Source organism: Mobula hypostoma, chromosome 3 (assembly GCF_963921235.1).
Source record: "Mobula hypostoma chromosome 3, sMobHyp1.1, whole genome shotgun sequence".
NCBI lineage: Eukaryota > Metazoa > Chordata > Chondrichthyes > Myliobatiformes > Myliobatidae > Mobula > Mobula hypostoma.
The window spans coordinates 215,097,912-215,118,810 of NC_086099.1; the positions used below are offsets into that span (position 1 = coordinate 215,097,912).

Consider the following 20,899-nt stretch of genomic DNA (forward strand, 5'->3'; position numbering starts at 1 on the left):
CATTTAGTCTGTAGAATTAATTGTAAATGTACATCCATTCTGGTTTATTAATTTTTAATCCTAAATTCTTTTGTCTGAAGCCACAATCTCTGGTAATAAAATTATATTCATGACACTCTAGCAGATTTCTATAGGTGTACCATGGAGAGCATTCTTACTTGTTGCATCACTGACTGGTGTGGAGGCTCCATTGCACAGGATCGCAAAAAGCTGCAGAGGTTGCAAACTCAGCCAGCTCCATCATGGTTACTATCCTCCTCTCCATCGGAGTCTTCTTTAACAGGCAATGCTTCAAGAATCCAGCATTTATCATTAAGGACCCTCCCGATCCAGGACATGCCCTCACCAAGCACCAAGGTGAACACCCGTATTTCCCTCACCTCCAGCCACAACACTCAGGCCTTTCCAATCGGGCCTGGTCCTGCCGCCTCAACTCTGCCTTGCCCCAGATCTGCCACTTCGAATCAGCTCCTAGCCTGCCCCAACACTGGCCAAACATTGGCTTGTTTCATACTCTCGGGCCTGGATCCCACTGCCTTGACTCTGTCTCACCTCAGCTTGCCTCATCCCAAGTCTGTCACTTCAAATCAGCTCCAAGTCCGCTCCAACAATTGTCGAATATTATTCCTCGCTCTGGGGCCTGGGCCCCACCACCTCAATTCAACCCATACACACCTTGCTGCAACTTCAGTTCGGTTGAAAAATGCCAAGTTGTACAGGCGGTTCAGAAGCTCAACTTGAAAGGGAAGTTACAGGCTATTGATTACAGTGATCGTTGTCCAGAAAATGTGTGATTAATAGAATAGTTAGTAGTTCTGTTTGCTGCTGCCAGTAAGTCGTCGTTGTGCTTCACTAGTGACTTCTTGAGTTTAGTGGTTTGCCTGGAAAGAGTAACACTTAATTGCCTATAACCTAGGAAGAATGGTGGAGGTTGAGAAAAGGAGGAGAGAGAGGAATAGAGTTACCAGAGCCCTTAAAGGTTCAAAATGGCACCTGAGACCCATGGGTTTACATATGGAGTCCATGCTGCGATGGTAGTGTCAAGTTGATGAGGGACAGAATTAGCATTTCATAAGGATAGAGGCCCAAGGGCCAAATTGGAAGTTGAGGCCTGTTGGCCAGAGCCCGGGTTCTGTGAATTCTTACGGGTCCACTGGGGTAGTCGAAGGCCCAGTGTCCGCATGCAAATCCAAACCTGAGTCAAAGACGGCGGCCTGTCTTGCAGTTAGAAGATTGTGTATGTGTGCAGGTGGGCGGGAGGAGCGGGACTTGTTTTTCTGTTGTTGTTTTGTTGCTTGTTTGTTCGGTTTTGTTCGGCTGAGCATTGTGGGTGTTCTGTGTTACCCTCGGCACGCCCTCTGGTGCATTGGCTGGTAATGCAAACAACACATTTCATCATATTGTTTCAATGTATACATGATAAATAAACTTCAATCTTGAATCTAAAATAGGGTCTTTGAACTGAAAAATTGAGTGTTTCTCTGACCTGCTGTATGTGTTCTGCATTTTCTGCGTTTATTTAAATGCAGCTCTTGTTCTCTAAATACTTTGTTTGTGCAAAACAGTCAAAGGTCACGACAGTGACATCTGCATCCTCCCATTACAAAATTATTCTTCGTGCCCAATCTCACAGCCCGCCTGCAGCAATTATGCACATTCCTTGGTAGTTGCACACTCCGTCTGCTGTGTCCTCTTGCCTAGAAGCTGAGCCAATTCCTCTGAATCGAGATGGCAAAGTTGTGTAACAGGTTTCACCCGTGCGGTGAGCCAGAATCGACTGTGGCCAGACGTGGAATATAGCTTAATTTCGGTATGATCATTTATCACTGCCACTAGCTTCTATCAAGATTCTGTGAGCTGTGGGTTTAAATCCAGCTCCGAAGACTTCAATGCACAGTCTTAACGAAGACTCCAGCAGAACACAGAGTTCAGCACTATTGCAGATCATATGTTTACATCTGCTTCTTTTGGGTGATTCATTTCTGTGTCCTCACTGTGCAAATGATCTGCTTCTGAGTTGGGGGCATGTTGTATATAAAAAAAAATCTTTGGCAATATTTTGAGGGAAATTGATTGAGTTCTTCCCAATATTCTGGTCAACGTTTAATTTTAAAAGCAACACCTATGGATTTATTGAGTATGCCTGCAAGAAAATGAATCTCAGGGTTTTATATGGTGACATAAATGTACTTTGATGATCAATTTACTTTGACCTTTGAATACCTGAAGAAAAACACGCTGTACTTTAAAAAAAAACTTTAAAAAAGCAACTTTAAAAAAAAGTAAATTTTCTTCCTATTCTTTCTGGAAAAGTGCTCAGAAACCAAGATAAAAATGCCTTTCATTGTGAAGTACACTATTTGCAGTTCCTAACATGGTAACACGTACACAATTTGACACTAAATTTACATTGACTTTGACTTTGTCCTAGATCTTCCTGTTCCTCTTTTTTTAGCACGAACACCGGGTTCACTTTACCTCCATTCTTAAGACAATAAACATGTCAATTTTTTCTCCTTCCTGCCATACTATCACTTATGGTAGACTCACACTTCAAAGTTCACAATGAGCAGCAGATCACATCCACCCTCATTTTTTTTTATGATTGATGGTCTTACATAATTCTTTGCTCTTTATAATTCTTGAATGTTGTTTCTTGTTGGATGTCGCGCCCCTGACCAACACACCACAGCAAATTCTCAATGGCACCACGGTAGTATAGCGACTAGCACAACACTACGACAGGTCAGGGCATCAGAGTTTGGAGTTCATTTCCAGCATCCTTCCCAGGTGTGTGTGGGTTTCCTCCCGGTGCTCCGGTTTCTTCCCACAGTCCAAAAATGTACCAGTTAGTAGGTTAATTGGTCATTGTAAGTTGTCCTGTGGTTAGCCTAGGGTTAAATTGATGCATTGCTGGGTCCCATGGCTCAATGGACCAGAATGGCCTGCTCCACACTGTATCTCAAAAAAAATGTAAATAAACTGTATATGGCAAATAAAGTGTATCCTTGATCCTTGTGAAGGATAATTGTTAGGAATAATCAGCCTTTGCTCCTCAGTTAATTTTGTTACATTGAGGTTAGTTTCTTCCATAGAGGGGAACAGCTCCTGTCCCTCTGACTTTAGGACATTAGATTTCTAAATGGACGTTGAATCCATGAACACTACCTCACTACTTTTTCTCTTTTTGCACTACTTACTTAAACAAACAAACAAACAAACAAACAAATAAATTAATACACACACACACACACACACACACAAACAAACAAACACGGTAATTTATGGTTTTATTATTATGTATTGCAATGTACTGCTGCCACATAACAACAAATTTCACAACACATGCCAGTGATATTAAACCTGACTCTTGATTCAGTCCCGAGATGGTTCTCAGCTCGTTTTCTGATTGAAAGAAAATGATGTAAAATTCTTTCACAGTTTTCATTGTTTAACAGAATATTCCTTGCTCTCTTTAGTGTGAATTCCAGTTGTCCTTTTTTAAATGAACTTCCGTGCGGGTGTGGGTTACTAAGCAGTGAAGTGGATAATTAAATTCTGACTGCTACGCATCCTTGTGTGAATGTCACGTCCATTTTGTTTGTGTCTTTGAATGACTTGTATTTCATTTTGTTCAGTTTACAGTCTGCTTTAAAGGCTCATCTTGAAATGAATCCCGCAATTTGTTGTGCTAGGAAAGTTTAGTTGATTTTTATGTGTGAATGACACAAATGTAAAGGTAGCATAGTGGTTAGCACACTTTGCAGTACAGGCAACCAGGGTTCATTTCCTGAAGCTGCCTGAAAGAGGATTGTAAGTGAATGTGTGGGCTTCCTCTGGGCACTCCAGTTTCCTCCCTTAGTCCAAAGGCATACCAGTTGGTAGAGGTAGATTAATTGGTCACTGTAAATTGTCCCATGATTAGGCTAGGATTAAATTGGGGATTTCTGGGCAATGTGGCTCGAAGGGACAGAAAGCCTTGTTCCACACTGTATCTCAATAAATAAATAAATTGCCCCTATAATTCTCAATGGGAGGGAGATGATTGGGAGAACTATCAATGACCAGTGTCCACAGAGTGTCACTGGAGCTTTTGGAAAGCATCAAGTTGGATAAGTCACGAGGACTGGATGAGATATACCCCAAGCTACTGTGTTGGGAGGTGAGGGAGGAGATTGCTGAGCCCCTGGCGATGATCTTTGCATCATCAATGGGGACGGGAGAGGTTCCGGAGGATTAGAGGTTTGCAGATGTTGTTCCCTTATTCAAGAAAGGGAATAGAGATAGCCCAGGAAATTATAGACCAGTGAGTCTTATTTCAGTGGTTGGTAAGTTGATGGAGAAGATCCTCAGAGGCAGGATTTATGAACATTTGAAGAGGCATAATATGATTAGGAATAGTCAACATGGCTTTGTCAAAGGCAGGTCATGCCTTATGAGCCTGATTGAATTTTTTGAGGATGTGACTAAACACATTGATGAAGGAAGAGCAGTAGATGTAGTGTAAATGGATTTCAGCAAAGCATTTGATAAGGTACCCCATTGCAAGGCCTAGTGAGAAAGTAAGGAGGCATGGGATCCAAGGGGACCTTGCTTTGTGGATCCAGAACTGGCTTGCCCACAGAAGGCAAAGAGTGGTTGTAGACAAGTCATATTCTGCATGGAGGTTGGTGACAAGTGGTGTGCCTCAGGGATCTGTTCTGGGACCCCTTCACTTTGTGATTTTTATAAATGACCTGGATGAGGAAGTGGAGGAATGGGTTAGTAAATTTGCTGATGGCACAAAGGTTGGGGGTGTTATGGATAGCGTGGAGGGCTGTCTGAGGTTACAGTCGGACATCGATAAGATGCAAAACTGGGCTGAGAAGTGGCAGATGGAGTTCAACCCAGTTAAGTGTGAGGTTGTTCATTTTGGTAGGTCAAATATGAAGGCAGAATATAGTATTAATAATAAGACTCTTGGCAGTCTGGAGGATCAGAAGGATCTTAGGGTCCAAGTCCACAGGACACTCAAAGCTGCTGCGCAGGTTGACTCTGTGCATTGGCCTTCATCAATCGTGGGACTCAGTTCAAGAGCCGAGAGGTAATGTTACAGCTATATAGGACCCTGGTCAGACCCCACTTTGAGTATTGTGCTCAATTCTGGTCACCTCACTACAGGAAGGATGTGGAAACCATAGAAAAGGTGCAGAGGAGATTTACAAGGATGTTGCCTGGATTGGGGAGAATAGGTTGAGTGAACTGGCATTTTCTCCTTGGAGTGACGGAGGATGAGAGGTGACTGATAGAGGTGTATAAGATGATGAGAGGCATTGATCATGTGGATAGTCAGAGGGTTTTTCCTGGGGCTGAAATGACCAACACAAGAGGGCACAGTTTTAAGGTACTTGGAAGTAGGTACAGAGGTCAGGGGTAAGCTTTTTATGCAGAGAGTGGTGAGTGCGTGGAATTGGCTGCCGGTAACGGTGATGGAGGCGGATACAATAAGGTCTTTTAAGAGACTCCTGAATAGGTACATGGAGCTTAGAAAAATAGAGGGCTATGTGTAACCCTAGGTAATTTCTAAAGTAAGGACATGTTCGGCTCAGCTTTGTGGGCCGAAGGGCCTGTATTGTGCTGTAGGTTTTCTATGTTCTATCTTTGGTCTCTTTGCCTTGCCACCTGGCTATTGGCAGAGCTTTTACTTATCTTGGTTAATCAGTTGAATAAGGAAATGAAATATTTCTTGCATTATTATAATTTTTCATCCAAAATGAGGTTGGCAACATTTCCATGGAATTCACTCATTTATCTGCTTATGAATACTGATACTCGGAAGCCTGTGTGGGATAACTGTGGGCAAGAATTTGGGATTAGACATGTTCATTCCCATTTGCAAGATTAAGATTAACGACTAGCCTTATTTGTCACATGTACATCAAAACATAGAGCGAAATGTGTTGTTTTGCATCAATGACCAGCACAGTCCAAGGAAGTGCTGGGGACAGCCGTAAACGTCACCCCACTTCCGGTGCCAGCATCGCATGCCCACAACTTACTAACACTAACCTAACATCTTTGGAATATGGGAGGAAACTGGTGCACCGATGCTGTCGTAGGGCGAGCATACAAATTTCTTACAGACTGTGGCGGGAATCGAACCCTGATCAGTAATCGCTGGAACTATAAAGTGTTACACTAACTGCTACTCTACCATGCCACCCCATTTACGTCAGTGTCTTAGCTTTATAAATGTAAAGGAACCTTTTAAAGCACCCAGGTCCCTGAAAATTGATACTTTATCATTGGCTGCCGTGACAATTTAGCCTCATTGTCTTCTCACACTTTGTCTAGACTAGAGTCCGTTAGCTTCTTGATAGTAGAACATATCCCTTCTGCTCTCCGCCCTCCAACAAGACTTCCAACGTAAGGATGATAAATGATGGACCTTCCTCTCCTCCCGGTTGTGCCATCGCTGTCTTCTCCCAGCAGCTTCTGTCACCTGCTGTAGACACAGTGTATGCACACATAGCAGAGAAACAGGACACTCAGCTCGTCCAGTCTGTGCTGACCATCGACTACCCACTCACAATAATCCTACACTGACCCCGTCAACTCCTCCCAGCCTCAAGGTTTGACCCCACACCTACGCATGAGGGACAAATCACAAATAACCCGTCAGCCTGCACACTTTTTGGCCGTGGAAGGATTCTGAAGCCCACATCGACACCAGGAGAATGTGAAGATTCCGCACTGGAATCTGCAAAGGAGAAAATGTGAACGTTTGTGATCTTGATTGATGAGAAGATACACAGAACAGGATCTCCACACACACTCTAAGCTGCTTGAACACAGGAGATAACAGATTGTCTGCTTTGGCTGTTTTAGGAACAGAGTTAATCCATTGTCTACTGGCAGCTCAGATTCAGATTCATTTATCACATGTAGAGTGAAGTGCATCATTTGCATCAACAAAGGGATGTACTGGGGGCAGCTCACTTGTGTCGCCACACATTCCAGCACCAACATAGCATGCCCACAGTGCTCGGCAGAACAACTCAGACACAACACAGAACACAACAAGTGACAAAACAACAACAGCATAACAAGACCTCTTCCTTCCTCCCACCCTCCTACACACAGGGACCGGCCTCCAACTCCAGACAGTCTCCAGTTTCCAGCCTTCAGTCATTGGGCTTTGACTTCCAGATTTCCGATTGACCGTCGGGTTCTGAGTTATGGTATAGACTCCAGAACCAGACCCATGGCAGGACCCCAAACTGCTCTTTGGAAGAAATAGTCAGTGTGGTCTCAGACGGTCTGTTTCCTCGCTGTGAGTCCCTCTGACCCTACGACTAGTGTGTAGTTACAGTAAGTCATTAGAAAAGCTAACATAATGTTCTTGTTTATTTCTCAAGGTAGTACCTTCACAACATTTGCAACACATTACACAGGCCATGAAGCTGAACTCTTCATTTAATAGTTACTTAATTTTAACCCTTGACCAACATTCGCTTTATCAAAACATTGCCCTCCTCTTCTTCTCTGCCACTTTGATCAGCTTTCTCTCTTTCTCAGTTCTGATGAGGGGTCATCGGCCTTTTTCTCTTTCCACAGATGCTGCCCGACCTGCTGAGTTCATCCAGGGTACTGAAAGTGTTGCTTTGATCTATTACAGCATCTGGAGATTATTTTGAGTTTTTCCAGCATTTTCTTTTCTTGCTTGTTTGACTGACATCTTAAGCATCCCCATCCAACCCAGATGAGCCAATACCTCGTTGACAGGGTGGTTGGAGAGAGGATGTTGCCTCATGGGAGAGTCCAAGAACCAGGGCCATTGTTAAAAAATAAGGGGTCTCAGCACCTGTCAACCCAACATCCATCCACAGAGATTGATGGCTTTCAACCACAGAGCGCTCCACCCACCAGCTCCTGCCCCTGACCTCTAACTCCCCCTTACCCCTGTTCCCAAACTCCCTGTGCTGCCCCCATACCATCCCTGCAAACCTAAAGAGCAACTAAGTCTAAGCCTTGATGTCGACAGACATCGCAGTTCAGCACCACCATTTAGAATCTGGCTTCATTAGCCACAATGAACTATGATACAAAGTCAATTAGACATTTTATGTAGAAATTGGATGGTGTTTTCATAAATAATTAAAGGTTATGTGTCTAAAAATTCATTCCGGGTTGTATTTGAAATGCACTGCGTACTCGTGGTTGCCAATGGAAATTAATCTTGGAGACACAACATTATGATGTTGCTGTTATATGATGCGTTCAGCATTACCAGCTGGCGATGAATTTCTGGGCTGTAGGATTGGGCTGTGCTTCATCTAGATGCAGAGAGGGTATTGTTTTGGTTGCCTACTGACTTTTGCATGTCTAATAGTGCAGATTGTCTGGGTCTATATAGAAAAATACTACAAATCCAGATGATAGAAAATGCACACACTGGCCACTTTATCAGATACCTCCTGTCTGTTTATGGTGTACTGCTGTTGTAGCGCACCCATTTCAAAGTTCGAGCTGTTGTACATTCTTCAATGTTGTATGTTCAGAAATGCTCATCCGCACACCACTGTTGTAATGCGTGGTAGTTTGAGTTACTGTCGCCTTTTTGTCAGCTTGAACCAGGCTGGCCATTTCTCTCTGACCTCATTAACAAAGCATTTTCGCCTTCAGAACTGCCACTCACTGTATAGACCTACAACACAAAACAGGCCCTTTGGCCACAATGCTGTGCTGAACATGTACTTACTTTAGAAATTACCTAGGGTTACCCATAGCCCTCTATTTTTCTAAGCTCCATGTACCTATCCAGGAGTCTCTTAAAAGACCCTATTGTATTGGCCTCCACCACCGTCACCGGCAGCTCATTCCACACACTCACCACTCTCTGCATAAAAAACTTACCCCTGACATCTTCTCTGTACCTACTTCCAAGCACCTTAAAACTGTGCCCTCCCATGTTAGCCATTTCAGCCCTGGGAAAAAGCCTCTGACTATCCACACGATCAATGCCTCTCATCATCTTATACACCTCTATCAAGTCACCTCTCATCCTCTGATGCTCCAAGGAGAAAAGGCTGAATTCACTCAACCTATTCTCATAGTGCATGCTCCCCAATCCAGAAAAACATCCTTGTAAATCTCCTCTGCACCCTTTCTATAGCTTCCACATCCTTCCTGTAGTGAGGTGACCAGAACTGAGCACAGTACTCCAGGTGGGGTCTGACCAGGATCTTATATAGCTGTAACATTACCTCTCGGCTCTTGAACTCAATCCCGCGGTTGACGAAGGGCAATGCTCCATATGCCTTTTTAACCACAGAGCCAACCTGCACAGCAGCTTTGAGTGTCCTATGGACTCGGACTCCAAGATCCCCCTGATCCACCACACTGCCAAGAGTCTTACCATTAATACTATACTCTGCCATCATATTTGACCTACCAAACTGAACCACCTCACACTTATCTGGGTTGAACTCCATCTGCCACTTCTCAGCCTAGTTTTGCATCCTATCGATGTCCTGCTGTAACCTCTGACAGCCCTCCACACTATCCATAACACCCCCAAGCTTTATGCCATCAGCAAATTTACTAACCTATTCCTCCATTTCCTTATCTAGGTCATTTATAAAAATCATGAAGTGAAGGGGTCCCAGAACAGATAGATAGATAGACAGATAGATAGATAGATAGATATACTTTATTGATCCTGAGGGAAATTGGGTTTCGTTACAGCCGCACCAACCAAGAATAGAGCATAAATATAGCAATACGAAAACCACAAACAATCAAACAACAAAATGCAAACTATGCCAGATGGAAAATAAGTCCAGGACCATTGGCTCAGGGTGTCTGACCCTCCACGGGAGGAGCTGCAAGTTCAATGGCCACAGGCAGGAACGACCTCCCGTGCCGCCCAGTGTTGTATCTCGGTGGAATATGGCCGAAGTCCAACAGCAGAAAGTTCAATATCCGGTCTACAAACACGTTCCTCGATCGTAATATGACCCAGATTGCACTATCTGTTGTTAACCAGAACAGTAAGCCCCCAACTCCTTTACGCTTACCACTCTCAGTGCACTTCCGGTCAGCCCGAACGGTCTGGAAGCAGATCCCTGAGGCGCACCACTTCTCACTGACCTGCATGCAGAATATGACTCATCTACAACCACTCGTTGCCTTCTGTGGCAAGCGAATTCTGGATCCACAAAGCAAGGTCCCCTTGGATCCCATGCCTCCTTACTTTCTCAATAAGCTTTGCATGGGGTACCTTATCAAATGCCTTGCTGAAATCCATATACCCTACATCTACTGCTCTACCTTCATCAATGTGTTTAGTCACATCCTCAAAAAAATTCAGTCAGGCTCGTAAGGCACAACCTGCCTTTGACAAAGCTATGCTGATTATTCCTAATCATACTATGCCTTATCCTAATGTTCATAAATCCTGCCTCTCAGGATCTTTTCCATAAACTTACCAACCACTGAAATAAGACTCACTGGTCTATAATTTCCTAGGATATCTCTACTCCCTTTCTTGAATAAGGGAACAACATCTGCAACCCTCCACTCTTCCGGAACCTCTCCTGTCCCCATTGATGATGCAAATATCATTGCCAGAGCATCAGCAATCTCCTTCCTCGCCTCCCCCAGTAGGCTGGGGTACATCTTGTCTGGTCCCTGAGACTTATCCAACTTGATGCTTTCCAAAAGCTCCAGCACATCCTCTTTCTTAATGTCTATATGACCAAGCTTTTCAATCGGCTGTAAGTCATCCCTACGATCACCAAAATCCTTTTTGTAGTGAATACTGAAACAAAATACTCATTAAGTACCTCTGCTATCTCCTCCGGTTCCATACACACTTTTCTACTGTCACACTTGATTGGTCCTATTCTCTCACGTCTTGTCTTCTTGCTCTTCACATACTTGTCGAATGCCTTGGGGTTTTCCTTAGTCCTGCTCGCCAAGGCCTTCTTGTGGCCTCTTCCGGCTCTCCTAATTTCATTCTTAAACTCCTTCCTGTTAGCCTTATAATCTTACAGATCTCTATCTCTGTGTTTTTTTTGTGTTTCGCACCATTCTCTGTAAACTCTGGAGATTGTTGTGCATGAAAATCCCAGCAAGTCAGCAGTTCCCAAGATACTCAAACCACCCCGTCAAGCAGCAACAATTATTCCACGGTCAGAGTTACTCAGATCACATTTCTTTCCCCATATTTGGTCTGAACAACAACTGAATCTCTCAACCATGTCTGCATGTGTTTATGTATTGAGTTGCTGCCACATGATTGCCTGATTAGATATTTGCATTAATGAGCAAGTGTTCGGGTGTACCTAAAAAAGTAGCCACAGAGTGTAGAACGGTACATTTTAGGAACAGACCTTTCAGCCCACAATGTCTGTGTTAGCCACATTTTAAACTAATCCCATCTGTCTGCACAATATCCATATCCTTTTATGAAGCAGGACCTCTACAAAAGGTGAGGCCTCAACAAGGCGGCATCCTTAATTAAGGACCTTGACCATCCAGGACAAGCCCTCTTCTCATTGTTACCATCAGGGAGAAGGTCCAGGAGCCTGAAGACACACAATCAATGTTTTACGAACAGCTTCTTCCCCACTGACATCAGATTTCTGAATGGCCCATGAACACTACCTCACTTCTTGCACTCCTCATTTATTCTGGTAATATTTCTTATTGTATTCTATAGTAATTTTTATGTATTGCACTGTACTGCTGCTGCAAAACAGCAAATTTCATGACATATTTCAGTGATATTAAACCTGATTCTGATTATGTTCAAAAAGTTCAAAGTAGATTTATTATCAATGTATGTAGAATTTATTATATATTACCTTGAGATTCATTTTCTTGTAGGCACTCACAGGAAAAAGGAAGTACAATAGAATTTTACGACAGACAACCAATGTTGAAAAGAAGACAGACTGTGCAAGTAGAAATAGTGTATGAGTTGTAAAGAGTAGTTGAAAGTGAGTCAGTAGGCCGTAGAGTCAGTTCCGAGTAGTGGTGATTCAAGTTATCCAGGTCGAGGGAACCTGATACTGTTCCTGAACCTGGTGGTGTGGGACAAAAGCATAAATGCTTCTAAAGCTTTCCTATTGTATCTGCTTCCCCTAGCAGCACATTCCTAATGTGTAAATAAAAAAAACATTGCCCTGGAAATCACCTTTAACCATTACCCTTTCTCTTACCTGCATAAGTAACTAGAAACTGTAGGAATTATTTACTGCGGTGTAATATCACTGGGTCCAATCTGTATTTGTTTTCACCCTTGTTTCCTTCAGTCCTCAATAATGATTGTTGATTCCCCTCCCCCCTCCCCTCTCCCCTCTCTCCTCTACAACTATTACCTACTCTGGCCTTTTAACTCTTCTCACTTGCCTATTGCCCCCCCCCCCCGAGTTCCCTCCTCCTACCCTTTCTCCTATGGTCCACTCTCCTCTCCTATCAGATTCCTTGCTGCCCAGCCCTTTATCCTTCCTACCACCTAGCTTCACCCATCACCCTTGGCTACCTTCCTTCCGGTCCCCCAACCTTTTTATTCTGGCATTCCCCCCACCCTTCCTTCTCAGTCCTGAAGAAGGGTCTTAGCCTGAAACATCGACTGTTTATTCATTTCCACAGATGCTGCCTGACCTGCTGAGTTTCTCTACCATTTTATGTGTGTGTTGGAAATGATTCTTGTAGTTTCAATTCAGGACAGTCATTAGCACATCCACCTGCTACTTATCAAGAGGAACTTCACTTTTCATCATAACAGGATACTATTTTGAGTAGTGAAATAGGTGATCTTTTTGATTGGCTGGGTGATACCTTGGGCAATGAATTGTCTTCTTTTTAATATTAAGTTCACTCTGTGTTGCGAATATTGCTATCTCATTTGTCTTGTGATTTGGTGACTTTAAGCTTTAAATTCAATCCACATTCCATTCATTTCATTACATGGTGTGAATGTATTGCTCTACAGCTATATGTTAGTGTAACTTCCAGTACAGCAAATCTGCAACTGGCTTCACCCATAAGAATCTGCCTTTCAGTGATATAAAAATCAGAAAAAGGACAGTTGCTAGAAATATGAATTTTTTTAAATGCCCATTCCCTCCCTCTGGCGCCCCTCTTCATCTCTTTCTGCCATGGTACACTTTCCTCACCAGCAGCTACTTTCTTCTTCAGCTCTTTACTTTTTCCACCTATCACCTCCCAACTTCTCACTTCACCCCCCCCTCCCCCTGAACTATCCACCTTCCACATCACCTGGTCTCACCTATCACCTTGAATCCCTTTCCCTCCCCCACCTTCTTATTCTGGCTTCTTCCCCCTTTCTTTCCAGTCCTGATGAAGGGTCGCTGCCCAAAATGTCAGCTGTTCATTCCCCTCCACAGATGTTGCCTGACCTGCTGAGTTCCCCCGGCATTTTGTGAACGTTGCTCTGGATTTCCAGTATCTGCAGAATCACTTGTGTTTAGAAAACGCTGGATATACTCTCCATTTTAGGATGCATTGTGGGAAGACAAACAGAACCCAAAGACCCTTCATAAAAGGGCATTTGCCCTGAAATATTAACTGTTTCTCTTCCGAGATGTCGCCTGACCTGCTGACTGTCCTATCAGTGATATGTTGCATATACTTTAAAATATATCAAATAAACAAGATAAGATACAGTATGCTTCTGAGAAAGGTGACTTAGCTTTGACATTGAGTACAGTGGCACTTATCTTCAGTATGTGCAGCATGTTTATTTGGCACTTTAGAATAACTCCCGCGTTTTCCAGCTGGTTATCATGCTCAGATTAACATGAAGGTTCACCCTATTTTCTTTGTACTTGTTCTCGGCTTGCATTCTGTTCTTGAACCATCCTGCACAGCCCTAATCACTGCCTCAGTATATCAGCACTATTTATGTATTTAGTGATACAGCATGCAGTCAGCCCTTCGAGTCACCCCAGCAACCCCCGACAGACCCGATTAACCCTAACCCAATCACCGGACAATTTACAATGACCAGTTAACCAACCCAGTACATTGCTGGACTGTGGGAGGAAACCGGGGACCACACATTCCACTGGGAGGACGTACAGAGACTCCTCAGAGAATGGCACTGCAGTTGAACTCCAAACTCCAGAATGCCCAAAACTGCAAGAGTGTCATGGCCACTTTATATTGCAATTAACTTTATTTTCTTTCCTTTTGTTTTAATTGTGCTGTTTGTTATAGAGTCACAATACTATAGCACAGCAACATCTAGTCCATGCCAAAATATTATTCTGCCTAGTCCCATTGACCTACACCTGGACCAGAGCCCTCCACACCCCTCTCTTCCATTTTCTTATTCAATTTTATCTTAAATATTGAAATCAAACCCACATCTACCACTTTAAACATTTGACATTATACTTTTAACCCACGACCGCTAGTTGTAGCCCCACCCAACCTCAGTGGAAAACGCCTGCTTGCATTTACTGTATCTATACCCCTCATAATTATGTATACCTCTATCAAATCTCTCCTCATTCTCCTCCGCTCCAGGGAATAAAGTCTAATCTATTCTACTTTTCCCTTTTACTCAGGTCCTCAAAGTTCTGGCAATGTCTTTGTAATTTTCTCTGCACTCTTTCAACCTTATTTACATCTTCCCTGTAGATAGGTGACCAAAGCTGTACACAATATTCCAAATTTGGCCTCACCAATGTCTTATAGAATTTCAGCATAACATCCCACCTTCTATACTCAATACATGATTTATAAAGGCCAATGTGCCGAAAGCTTTCTTTACAGCCCTATCTACCTGAGCCGCCACTTTCAAGGAATTATGGATCTGTATTCCCAGATCCCTGTGTTCTACCACACTCCTCAGTGCCCTACCCATTAACTCAAGTTCTAATCTCACCAGCCCTGTTTAAATTTACCCTATATATCTCCTTATAATTCTATATAACTCTATCAAATCTCCCCTCAATCTCCTACACTCCAAGGAATAAAGTGCTAAATATAACTCAGCTCCTCAAATCCTGGCAATATCTTTGTAAATTTTCAATGCACTGTACTGTTTCTCTTGTATAATTCTGTTTTCTTGTCAATGTCGCGTTTTTGTTTATTTATTTATTGAGATACAGCACTGATTAGGCCCTTCCAACCCTTCGAGGCACGCCATCCAGCAACTCCCAGTTTAATCCTAGCCCAATCACGGAACAATTGATGACGACAGTGAGGGGATTGACTGGAAGTCCCTACAAAGGACTGTGAGAGCGGCCGAGAGGATGGTAGGGATCTCCGTACCATCTACCAGTGACATTTATCAGGAGCGCTTAGTATTATCACCGAACCCTTGGTATTATCAAGGATCCAGCATCCTGTTTGACTTTCTACCATCAGGCAGGAGACTCCGATGCATAAAAACAGAACAATCAGGATGGGAAATGGTTTCTTCCCTCAGGCTGTTAGGCTTCTGACCTCCCTGCTGCATTGTATTCAAAGTGTCACTGGTTAATCTGTTCTGTATCTTACAACTTTTAATTTATGCACTTTATTTATTTATGTGTAAGTCATTTGTAGATTTATTTTCTTAAGCTATTGTGTGTTATGTGTACTACTGCGCTTTACGCCTTGGTCTGGAGAAACGTTATCTCGTGTGATGGTATACATGTGTATAGTTAAATGACAATGAACTTGACTTGACAATTAACCTACCAACTGGTATATATTTGGACTGTAGGAGGAAACCAGAGCACCCAGAGGAAACCCAGACAGTGAGGGGAGAAGGTACAAACTCCTTATAGGAAAGGCAGGAATTGAACCTGGATTGCCTGTGCTGTAAAGTGTTGTGCTAACTACTACATACGTATCTAATGCTATGTCCCTGCGAAGCTGCTGCAACTTTCTATTGTACTTGAGTAGATGACAATAAACACAACTATGACTTCGCTTGAGCACAGCGCAGACTGGAAGTAGAAATTATATCAAAGATACTGAACCACCATCAGCTGCTTCCTTTTTCCAAATGTGGTATGTGAAATGCTTATCATTCTGACATTTCACACTATCCAGTGCATATAATAACAGCACACTCTTATCTCACTCTGACTGCATATTTGATGTGGTGTGTGTCAGAGAAATGCGAGGCTATTTCATTATCCAATACAATGTATGTACTTGTTTCTTGGGGGCACTGCCATAGCATAGCGTTTAGCATGGTCCTATTACAGTTCAGGGTTCAATTCATAAGAGCTGTGTATGTTTTTCCCTGTGAATGCATGGTTTAAAAAAAAATGTATTGAGATACAGCACAGAACAGGCTCTTCTGGCCCCAAATACACACTGCTGTTTGTAAAATGTCCCATGATTAGGCAGGGTTAAACACTTGGGTTGCTGGGCAGTGCGGCTTGGCTCATTGGGTCAGAAGGGCCTGTTCCATGCTGTCTCTCTAAATTAATTAATTAAACCCTGCATCTGAGGTTCAGACAACATTATTCCTTGTGTGTAGGCATCCCTTCAGTTAGTCCTGACGAAGGGTCTTGGCCTGAAACGTCGACTGCACCTCTTTCTAGAGATGCTGCCTGGCCTGCTGCGTTCACCAGCAACTTTGATGTGTGTTGCTATTATTCCTCGTGTTCTGTCATGAGCTTTTCTTCAAAGGAGTGTGTACGAGGGGTGATTGATAAGTTTGTGGCCTAAGGTAGTGGGAGTCAATTTTAGAAAACCTGACACATTTATTTTTCAACATAGTCCCCTCCTACATGTACACACTTAGTCCGCCGGTCGTGGAGCATACAGATCTTGGACCTCCAGAAAGTGTCCACCGAGGGGGTGATTGATAAGTTTGTGGCCTGAGGTAGAAGATGAGTTATACAGCTCTCGTTACATGCACATGTAGTTCAACACTTTGAGTGATTATGCAGAAAGTTTGAAGTTAATAACTCATCTTCTTCTACCTTAGGCCACGAATTTATCAATCACCCCTGATGAGTTATTAACTTCAAACTTTCTGCATAATCACTCAAAGAGTTGAACTGCACGTGCATGTAATGAGAGCTGTATAACTCATCTCCTTCTCCCTTAGGCCATGAACATATCAATTACCCCTGCTGTGGACACTTTCTGGAGCTCCAAGATCTGTATACTCCACGACCACTGGACTAAGTGTGTAAATGTAGGAGGGGACTATGTTGAAAAATAAATGTGCTAGGTTTTCTAAAATTACCTCGTTCCACTGTAGGCCGCGAACTTATCAATCACCCTCGTACATATCCTATTGGTATTGCTTTATTATTGTCACACAAAAAAAGATACGGTGAAAAGCTTGTCTTGCATACTGTTTATACAGATCAGGTCATTGCCAACCCAACTGAGCTAGAATAGGGTGAAGGAAATGACAATGCAGCAGAAAGTGTAACAGGTACCGAAAGCGTGCAGTGCAGGTAAATGATAACGAGGTGGACTGAGAGGCCAAAAGTTCATTGTACTGTACAAGAGGTCCATTCAAGAGTCTGATAACAGTGGGATAGAAGCTGTCCTTGAGCCTGGTGACACGTGCTTTCAGGCTATCAATCCTGAGTAATGAGCCATATTTTTAGAACATAGAACAATACAGTTTGGTTGTGCCAACCGTTTAAGCTATTCCAAGATCAATCTAATCCTTCACCCCCACATGACCCTCCATGTTTCTATCATCTGTGTGCCTATCTAAGAGTCTCTTAAATGTCCCCAATGTATCTGCCTGTACCACCACCCCCTGGAAGTTCATTCCATGCATTCATCACTCTCTGTGTAAAAAAACATGTCTCTGACATCCCCCCCGCCACCTATACTGTATTTTCCTCCAATCACATTAACATCATGCACCCTCAATTTTTTCTGCCCCGGAAAAAGTTCTCTCGCTGTCCACTTGATCTTTGCCTCTAAATGTTTGTTGACATAGATTGGGTTTGGAATGGGCATTAGCTCCAATTTAATCTATCAAAATGTATTGTGCTTTACCAATTCCTTTCCTACCTTTCAATGACATTAGAACAGAGTTATAATTGACTCTACTGCTGTCTTCAGCTGTGAAGTTTGTCAGGCTGCCTGGTGAAAACTGACCATGAATTTGAGAGTATAGGTGACTGGATGCTGTTCTCTGTTGATCCATTGCAAGTTATCCAGGTTGCTGGCATTTAGTATTGTAGGTGTGATGTCTGGAGAGCTTGTTCAGGGTTTTGACCTGAACGGAGCCTTTGGTGTTACTTTGTGTTTTGAATGCAGGGTGCACACGTAACAATGCTTGCACTCAGTGACAGTACAGTTTTTACGCTTTTAATGCAGTGTGCAGCCTGCAATATCTTCACTCAGTGACAGTGTAATATTTACATTTGGACTGCAGTGTACACAAATCACAATGCCTGCATCGAGTGACAGTACAGGGGTTATGTTTAATGCTGGGTGCACACATTAAATCTAGTGGCAGTATAATGTTTTCTACTTTGAATTGTCTGGATCCAATGACAGTGTATACTGGATACTCTGTCTGCACGTTATAATGTCCATAAATGTTGACAATGCACTGCACGGAATGCCCTCTGGATACTTTGCATTGTCTGCACCTAGTGACAGTACGATATTGAATACATTCAATGCAGTGTGTGCACTTTGTCTGTACCTAATGACAGCATATTGTCTGCATCGAATGCTGTACATACATATTGCAGTGTCTACACATGCTGACAGTATACTATTGATAATGCAACATAAAATGCAGTGCACACACGTTGCATGGTTTACCTTCAGTGACAGTATAACATTGAATGCAGTGTGCACACGTTGCATTGTTGACATCCAGTGACGGTATAACATTGAATGCAGTGCACACATTGCATTGTTGATATCCAGTGACAGTATAACATTGAACGCAGTGCGCACACGTTGCATTACCATCCAGTGACAGTATAACATTGAACGCAGTGTGCACACATTGCATTGTTGACATCCAGTGACGGTATAACATTGAATGCAGTGCGCACATTGCATTGTTGATATCCAGTGACAGTATAACATTGAACGCAGTGCGCACACGTTGCATTACCATCCAGTGACGGTATAACATTGAACGCAGTGTGCACACGTTGCATTGTTGACATCCAGTGACAGTATAACATTGAATGCAGTGTGCACACGTTGCATTACCATCCAGTGACAGTATAACATTGAACGCAGTGCGCACACATTGCATTGACATCCAGTGACAGTATAACATTGAATGCAGTGCGCACACATTGCATTGTTGACATCCAGTGACAGTATAACATTGAATGCAGTGCGCACATGTTGCATTACCATCCAGTGACGGTATAACATTGAATGCAGTGCGCACACATTGCATTGTTGACATCCAGTGACAGTATAACATTGAATGCAGTGCGCACATGTTGCATTACCATCCAGTGACGGTATAACATTGAATGCAGTGCACACACATTGCATTGTTGACATCCAGTGACAGTATAACATTGAATGCAGTGCGCACACGTTGCATTACCATCCAGTGACAGTATAACATTGAATGCAGTGCGCACACATTGCATTGTTGATATCCAGTGACAGTATAACATTGAACGCAGTGCGCACACATTGCATTGTTGATATCCAGTGACAGTATAACATTGAACGCAGTGCGCACACATTGCATTGTTGATATCCAGTGACAGTATAACATTGAACGCAGTGCGCACACATTGCATTGTCGACATCCAGTGACAGTATAACATTGAATGCAGTGCGCACACGTTGCATTGTTGATATCCAGTGACGGTATAACATTGAATGCAGTGCGCACACATTGCATTGTTGATATCCAGTGACGGTATAACATTGAATGCAGTGCGCACACATTGCATTGTTGATATCCAGTGACAGTATAACATTGAATGCAGTGCGCACACGTTGCATTGTCTGCACCCGTTGACTTGCTTCCAGGTGAGCTGCGGCTCGCGCTCACGTTCTGACTGCAGCAAACAGGACCATTCCAGTGTCTCTCTGAATTTGGAGGGGGTGGGTGTTTATATGACTTTTAATCCTATCTTGGTGATACACATTTTAAAGTTGAAAAACAAAATAAAGCCAAGATATATTAATTCAGAATGAGTTGCTGATAAACCAGCACGTCCACAGAATATTTGTACAGTGTTTGGGGAACGGGAACTGGAGTCCTCCCCCGCCCCGCTGACCTTATTTTCAGAGGCCGGTTGGCAGCAGCAGAACGAGAGGCCGCGCAGTCCGGTGAATCGAGCAGCGCGCCGGGCAGGAAATCGAGCGGATCGCGCGGTGGATCAATCGAGCACCGCGCGGAGCGGAGGCAGTGCGCGGGAGGCCAGGGGCTCGGGGCTCGGCGCCCGGCAGCGCCTCTGTCAGAGCGGAGCGGAGCAGCGCAGCGCAGGGCAGGGCGGAACGCGACCTCGCTGTTAATTCGCATCTTGTGTCTGTACCCCTCTTCCTGACCCAGGTGCAAGGCTCGGTGGAAGGCATGCTGGAGAAGCTGGAGCTGGACGATGAAGGTGAGAGTCGATTTACGGCCCCGATGTGGGCATCGCCGGTAGCAGGGGCACCTCGCCTGCCCCTGAGCTGGGTGCTGCTTCGATCCACCCTCCTTTGTTCTCCTCCTATTCATTCCCTTCCTTCTTTCATTCACCACCGTTTACCTCATTTACTCCATCCCAGTCTTTCTCATTCACTCACCCACTGTCTCATTGCGTCCTCCCTTCTCGTTCACTCCCTTCCCTCTCACCCTCTCCTCCTCAATTACTCCCCCTCATCCTTTCCTCTTCGATCGGTCCCTCTCTTTCTTGTCCCCTCCTCCTCAATAATTCCTCCACCTCTCCAATCACGCCTTCACTCCTTAATCCCCTACTCCTCAATC

General features: G+C 43.6%; 1 protein-coding gene across 7 annotated transcripts in view; it reads left to right on the top strand.

Annotated features, from left to right (window-relative positions):
* The window catches only part of LOC134344521 (5'-AMP-activated protein kinase subunit gamma-2-like), a 512,949-nt gene that overhangs the window by 365,118 nt on the left and 126,932 nt on the right, over positions 1–20,899 (top strand). For all 7 annotated transcript variants that reach the window (XM_063044464.1, XM_063044467.1, XM_063044463.1 and 4 more), the window contains one exon: positions 20,486–20,537. In XM_063044464.1, coding sequence (XP_062900534.1) covers positions 20,486–20,537 — 52 coding nt within the window. The remainder of the gene's footprint in view (positions 1–20,485; positions 20,538–20,899) is intronic.